Source organism: Brachionichthys hirsutus, unplaced genomic scaffold (genome assembly GCF_040956055.1).
Source record: "Brachionichthys hirsutus isolate HB-005 unplaced genomic scaffold, CSIRO-AGI_Bhir_v1 contig_392, whole genome shotgun sequence".
NCBI lineage: Eukaryota > Metazoa > Chordata > Actinopteri > Lophiiformes > Brachionichthyidae > Brachionichthys > Brachionichthys hirsutus.
In genome coordinates, this window is record NW_027180732.1 from 23,450 (window position 1) to 31,390 (window position 7,941).

At 42.1% G+C, this 7,941-nt stretch overlaps 1 protein-coding gene across 1 annotated transcript; it reads left to right on the forward strand.

Annotated features, from left to right (window-relative positions):
* The first annotated feature begins 497 nt into the window (after positions 1-497).
* Positions 498-1,848, forward strand: LOC137916581 (uncharacterized). Its single transcript, XM_068759573.1, is given in 4 exon segments — positions 498-519; positions 1,092-1,668; positions 1,670-1,707; positions 1,811-1,848. Coding segments are annotated over 4 exon segments (675 nt in total).
* Positions 1,849-7,941: the final 6,093 nt, after the last annotated feature.

Sequence of the window (7,941 nt, forward strand, 5' to 3'; positions counted from 1 at the left end):
ATCCGGCCACTTAGGATTCAGTTTAGCCGTGAGTTGGGGTAGGGTGGTGCGGAGGTTCCTTCCCATAAGCAACTGTGCTGGCGAGAACCCGTGTTCCAATGGGGTGGCTCTGTACGCCAGTAGCGCTCTGGTGAAGTCATTGTCCTTCTTCCACAGGTCCTTGATGGTGCGAACAGCACGTTCTGCCTCCCCGTTAGCCTGGGGGTATCTGGGGCTGCTCGTGACATGTGTGAACTGGTACTCCGTTGCAAACTGTTTGAAAAGTTCTGATGCAAACTGGGGCCCATTATCGGATACCACAGTCTCTGGAGTTCCATGTCTAGCAAAGGCTTCTTTGACAGCCTCGATGGTGACCTCTGCTGACGTGTGTTTGAGCTGCGCCACTTCAATATATCTAGAGAAAAAGTCAATCACCAAAATATATTGTTTCTTTGACCACTCGGACAGATCCATTCCAACTTTCTGCCACGGGCGGTCTGGAAGTGGAGTAGATAGCAATGGTTCGCGACTTTGTAGTCTGTATTTCTGACATATTTCACAATCGGCTACCATTTGGCCTATCTGCGCAGAGATGCCAGGCCACCAGACTGAGTCCTTAGCTCTGGCCCTACATTTGGAAATCCCTTGATGGCCTTCATGCAAACGTTGCAAAATTTCAGCTCTCAGAGGTGGGGGGATCACCAGTCTTTCTCCTCTCATGAGAAATCCGTGACCCACATTGAAGTCCATTCTGTGTTGCCAGCATGCTTTGACGTCCGTCTCTAGCTTGCATTTCTCTGGCCAACCAGTAAGACAGTAGTTCTTCACTTCTCTACACATCTTGTGATTTGACAAGGCTGCCCCAGAAGAGGGAGGAGCCAGCAGCAGCTTCAAAAGCTTTCCTTTAAACACATGCATGGAAAAGTATGCTAGTGCTGCCATTTCATCTGAAGTCATGAGGTGTGTGTGTGTGTGCGCGCGTCACCTTGCTGTGGGAGTCGATCCGTGCATTAATGAGCCCCTCCAGAATGAGTTGGGTAAGCTCATCCTCTAGAGCTGCCACCGTGGTGTTGAAAGCTTGAGCCATCTTAGTCATGTCTGCCGACACGTAGGGGCTGAAATACGACACACAACAGACACACATTGTCTTTTAAATGTCCGCTCTCTTAATAACAAATCATTTTTATGTCATGATTTTATCACGTTAAACAATCTGGACTTTTTTATTATTACGGAAACTTGGCTACCTGAGGGAGACGACAGCGCCCTTATTGAAGCTACCCCGCCAGACTACACCCATCTTAATCAACCACGGCTGTCAGGTAAGGGTGGGGGGGTAGCTGCCATCTTTAGAAATGTTTTTAAATGCATACCAGTTTCATACAACAGCTACACATCTTTTGAATATCTTGGTTTTATGGTGAATTCGTGTGATTCCACTATAATTATAATAATTTATAGACCACCAAAAACAAACAGTGTTTTTATTCAAGAGTTTGCTGAGCTGGTATCATATTTTATAACAAAGCATGACCGGATTCTTATTTTAGGAGATTTTAACATACATGTTTTTTGTCCCACTCACCCCCTTGTCAATGATTTTATTGAAACGATTGACTCTCTTGGTCTCTCTCAGGAAGTCCAAGTTCCAACACACAACAAAGGTCATACCTTGGATTTAGTCCTGCAGTGGCGTCACTCCTGAAAACGTTGAGACTAAGGATATCTGTGTGTCCGATCATAAGGCCATTTTATTTAGTGCGATTTTATCCCCTCAGTCTTTTAATCACAGCGCACCCGTATGCCGTCGGGTTTTTAACTCTTTGTCAAGTACCAAGTTTGTTGAGCGTTTTACTGCTGCTTCGTTAACTGCTTTTACTCCACCTTTTAACATAGAGGAGCTGGTCTCTCTTTTTAACACTACTTGTGAGGATATTTTGGACTCTGTCGCCCCATACAAGACCAATAAGAAAAACAGAGCACCACAACCCTGGCTAAATGAGGCCCTAAATGAACTAAAGAGAGACTACAGGAGGAAAGAACGTAAATGGAAAAAATCTGGTCTACATGTGTTTTATGAAATATGGAAAGAAGCTTTAAAAACATACCAGACATCAGTTAAAGAAGCAAGAGCATCGTTTTATTCTAACCTGATCTCAACACATAGCAACAATCCCAGAGCTCTTTTTAAAGTTTTAAATTCAGTCACACGCCCCCCCTCCTGTCATTTTATTAACCCATCCTCAGAGCTGTGTGAGGATTTTTTAAAGTTTTTTGTGAACAAAGTCAAGGTCATTCGGGAACAAATCCCCCCCCCCCCCAACGCGTGTTGTAGATACTTTCAGTAACATCGACACTTATTTTAGTAACTTTGAACCGGTTTCACTGTCTTTTTTAACTGAAATCATTGCAGGCATGAAAGCTGCAACCTGCAGCATTGATTTGATTCCCACTAAGTTTTAAAAAGAGGTTATCAACACTGTTGGACCCAGCATTTTAACAATTACTAATTGCTCCCTGGAGGAAGGTGTTTTCCCTTCAGTTTTTAAACATGCTGTGGTCCAACCTCTTCTTAAGAAACCGAACCTTGACAATACTGTTTTAAGCAATTTTAGGCCTATATCAAAACTTTCTTTCTTATCAAAAATTTTAGAAAAAGTGGTTTTAACGCAGCTTTTAGATTTTATGTGTCATAATAATATATTTGAAGAGTTTCAGTCTGGTTTTAGAGCACGGCACGGTACTGAAACGGCACTTCTCAAAGTATCAAACGATCTTCTTTTAGCTGTTGACAGGGGGGAAAGTGCTGTCTTAATTCTTTTAGATTTAAGCGCAGCTTTTGATACAGTGGACCATGTGATTTTAATTGATCGTTTAAAAACATGGGTTGGGATCACGGACGAGGCACTAAGCTGGTTCGAATCATATCTTTTTAAAAGAACTTTTGCAGTCAACATAGATAATTATGTTTCTTCTAAAGCACCCATCAGCTGTGGTGTACCGCAAGGTTTGATTTTAGGCCCAATTTTACTTTCAATTTACATGCTTCCGCTGGGCCAGATCATCCGGCGGCATAACGTCTCCTTTCATTGTTATGCAGACGACACACAGATATACCTTCCCCTGAGACCTGGTGACCCAGCAAGCCTAGCTGCTGTTTTTAATTGTCTAGACGACGTTAACTGTTGGATGGCACATAACCTTCTTCAATTAAATAACTCCAAATCAGAAATCATTCTATTTAACCCCCCTGATCCCTTCTGTCCTTCAGTACTTGGTCCACTATCACATAACCTCAAACCCACTGCAAAAAACCTGGGAGTTATATTTGATCACAATCTGTACTTCACCTCACACATCAATTCTACAGTTCGATCATGCTTCTTTCACCTCCGATTAATTACAAAAGTAAAGCACATGCTACAACAGTCAGACCTGGAGAAAGTAATCCACACACTCATCTTCTCAAGACTCGATACTGCAATTCTCTCCTGTCTGGCACAAACAACAAATCACTGTCCCGCCTCCAACTAGTGCAGAACGCAGCAGCTCGGCTTCTTACTGGTTTTAACAGACGCCATCACATCACCCCAGTCCTTGCTTCGCTGCACTGGCTGCCAGTCCAATTTAGAATTGATTTTAAGATTTTACTGATCGCTTTTAAAGCTCTTATGGGTCTGGGCCCAACTTATATTTATGATTTATTGACTTTATATGAGCCCCCCCGCAGCCTGAGATCCTGGGGTCGAGGATTTCTGGTACTTCCGAAGTCGAGGTTAAAATCAAAAGGTGACAGAGCATTCGCCATCAGGGCCCCTCGGCTTTGGAACGACCTGCCTGAAAATATAAGGCTTGCAGATTCAGTTACTTCTTTTAAAACACTTCTAAAAACGTATTTATATAGACTGGCTTTTAATTGATGGAGTCCACTGTTTTAATTACTTTTCATTTACTTTAATTAATTTTTTTTAAATGTATTTATTTTTATATTTTGAACATTGTTTTATTATTTTATGATTATTGCTGGGTACCTAGTCTCATCGCTTGTGCCCTGACGCCACTGTTGCTTTTATACACCCATTTTACATTGATTAATGTTTGTTTAATATGTATTTTTTGTTTATATGATTCATGTTGATTTGTTATTATCTGTTAAAGCACTTTGGGAATTTTATTTCTAAAAAAGTGCTATATAAATAAAGCTTATTATTATTATTATTATTATTATCAGCAACACTACTACTACTACTGTACGTTCATCTTGTCCCGTCAGGGGTCGCCATAGAAAATCATCATCCTCCCTCACTACGTCCATGTCTCTCCTCCTGGGTCGTCCTCTAGTCCTGTCCTTTGCATCGTCCTCCCCAACACCAGACACTCTCATGTCCTCCCTCACTACGTCCATGTCTCTTCTCCTGGGTCGTCCTCTAGTCCTGTTCCCTGGCAGCTCCATCCTCAGCATCCTTCTACCGATATAGTCCCTGTCTCTCCTCTGGACATGTCCAAACCATCAAAGTCTGGTCTCTCTGACCTTGTCTCCAAAACGTCTAACCTTCACTGTCCCTCTTATTGTCTCATTTCTAATCCTGTCCAACCTGGTCACTCCCAAGGAGAACCTCAGCATCTTCATCTCCTCCGCTTCTAGCTCCGCCTCCTGTCTTTTCCTTTATTTATTAAAAAATGTTGGGAAAATTATTTCTCCTCTCCTCTCTCTTTTCCATTTGTTTGCAACGCTCAAAACGTAAGTGTTTATTTTGTAGCTCTTTAGGAGGCTCAGGTTCTACATAAGAGTAGAAGAACAAAGCCGAGACGAGTGCTTTATGTTAAATCCAGAACAAACGAGAACCATCTGCGGAGGTTCTTCTGCGGCGTGGATCAGAGGTCCGTTCTGTTGGTTGGAGGGATCTAAAGCAGGGGTGTCGAACCTGTCCGGTGGAGGGCCGAGACGCTGCAGGTTTTCCTTCCAGCCGGTTACTAAAGCAGGTGATTTTAATTATCAACGCCTGCTCCAATGAGAGAGAATAAACTCATTAGTGAGATCAGCTGCTGGAGAGATGGTTGGAAAGAAAACCTGGAGTGTCTCGGACAGGTTCGACTCCCCTGATCTAAAGGCAGGAAGAAGAAACTAAAGAACTCTCCCACCACTAGAGGGCGCCGCTGCCAGACAGATGGCATGAGCAGCAGACATCCGCTCTCTCCTCCTCTTCCTTTTTGCGAGACCGCCCCCCTCTGGTTTATGTTTCCCAAATATTAACTTTAATAAAATATATAATCTATCTATATCCATCTATCTATATCTATATATCATCTATCTATCTATCATCTATCTACCTCTCTATCTATCTATCTATCAATCATCTATCTATCTATCTATCTATCTATCTATCTATCTATCTATCTATCTATCTATCTATCTATCTATCTATCTATCTATCTATCTATCTATCTCTCTCTCTCTCTCTCTCTCTCTCTCTATCTATCTATCTATCTATCTCTCTCTCTCTCTCTCTGTCATCTATCTATATCTATCATCTCTCTATCTATCTATATCTATATATCATCTATCTATCTATCATCTATCTACCTATCTATCTCTATTTATCTATCTATCTATCTATCTATCTATCTATCTATCTATCTATCTATCTATCTATCTATCTATCTATCTATCATCTATCTATCTATCTATCTATCTATCTATCTATCTATCTATCTATCTATCTATCTATCATCTATCTATCTATCTATCTCTATCTATCTATCTATCTATCTATCTATCCCTCTATATATATCTCTCTATCTATCTATCTATCTATCTATCTATCTATCTATCTATCTATCTATCTATCTATCTATCTATCTATCTCTCTATCTATCTATCTATCTATCTATCTATCTATCTATCTATCTATCTATATCTATCTATCTATCTTCATCTGCCTGTCAATCCTTTGATTTCTAATTATAAGGCGACTACATTGAAGTTACATTTATGATCTGAATGTGAACCATACGACTGTGTTTTGGGGTAGAAACAGCAGGAACTATAAGGAGACACATTATGTCTCCTTATAGTTCCTGCCGGTCCTCCTTGGATTGATCCCTGAGCTCTTCCCCAGGTCCTCGATTCGAGCCACCACACGGTCCCCCAGAGCACCGAAGAGCACTTTTAGACCCATGGTCAATTTATCCAGAACTTTGAAAGCCGCTGTCTTGGAGACTTTCCGGTACTCCAGGGCAACTCCCATCCCAACTAGCAGATGCCCCCCCCCCCACCCACCAATAAGCCAAACAGCCAAATATCTTCAGTGTCCTCTACAGATAGGACCGTGAGACAGAACACTCCATTTCTCCCAGGGATCCATGGTGTAGCCTGCTGCGTGGGCCCCGTCTGGACAGGTGGGCTCCCCCGGCCCGGCGTCCCATGCTTGGGTGAAAAAATGTGATCGATCGCACTACGAGACCAGTTAATCAATTCCATGATTAAGTTAGAAGGAATGAATCCTGTAATTTATGGCAACAAAGGCTTTTCTCTGGCTGCTTTCTTTCTCGATACTCCTAGTGTAACAACGAAAGGTCAAGCAAAAGGTCGGGTTTAAGGATCTAATAACGATGTAGGGAACACTGACGAGATGAATAATTCAGATACAGATGCTGTCACACACTCAATCTATGAGAGAAATAGTCCAGCACAGCAGGAATAAGACTTCTCTGTTCCTCTTCATGGTGGAATGCTGCCAAGTCATGAGCTCCACATTAGAATGTGTATCACAATACCGTATATTAAAAAAGAATATTGTGAGTAAAACATGAAAACTGTGATAGTACTGTAAAGAATACACGGTTCTGAGTAAAAACAAAAACTTTACTTTTTATGCAACAGAGGATATCCAGTAGAATGTATCACAAATTGAGATTGGTAAGAACCAGTCGCATTACAACTAAGCATGAAATTGCAATTCTCAAGTGCATCAATATTGTTCACACCAATATTTGACATGTTGCTGTGGACACTGCTACTCAAATATTTTAATGTATCCAATGCTGTGCCAGTTTAAAAGTCTGTCATAAAATCAATGCAGTTAATAGTTTAATGCTAAGAGCTACCGTTAAACTAGCAAAACAGAGATAGCATGCTTTGGTCGGAGCAGCACTTTAGTCTAACGCATTATTAAAATCATACCAACGCCAACATGCTCATGGTTTGTGAATAAAAACATGGTATATATAGCTAAGCTTCATTTGAGCATGTTATCGCAGGTCTGCGTCGCCACTAGCAGACTTTGGAGCCTCGGTATAAAACAGTGATATTCATCCCGCGGACGTGTTAGAGTCCGTTTCACCTGCTGCACCAGTTCATCGTTGGACCTCGAGCACAGACGGCGATAAACGAAGAACTCAAGCTGTGCTTTAGAATTACTCTGCCTTGATAATGTTCACGATGTATTCTCTTTGACAGATCAGGATTTTAAGGTGCACTCGGTTCGTTTCTTCCCCAAATGTGTCATAAGCCTCAAACGTACAGACTTTAATCTCCAGATGTAACAAACGTGACATTTCATTGATTAGAAATGTTTTGCGTCACAGCAGACAGACACACACTGATTTCCTCTCATGCTAATCAGTGAGGAGGCATCAGGAAGTCTTCAGGAGCTTCCCGCTCAGCCACAACTCCCTGACATGAGGTGCTCATGCGTCCTCACTGTGTCAGAGCAGATGTCTTTGAATTGTCCACAGGCCCAGGGGTCAGGAGAAGGGCACGTCCCATCTCTGTGTGTACGCGCTCAGTTCACAGGGGCTGATGACCAGCATACGAGACGAGTCCATCCCATCCAGAGCCATCTCCGAGTCCAGACAGAACCGAGAGACGAGGTGCTCCAGGTGAGTCCCCGACTTCTGCCACCGCTGCAGAATAAAGACACACGTTAAGAGGAGAGATAATACAGTCAGCAGAGCACGTCG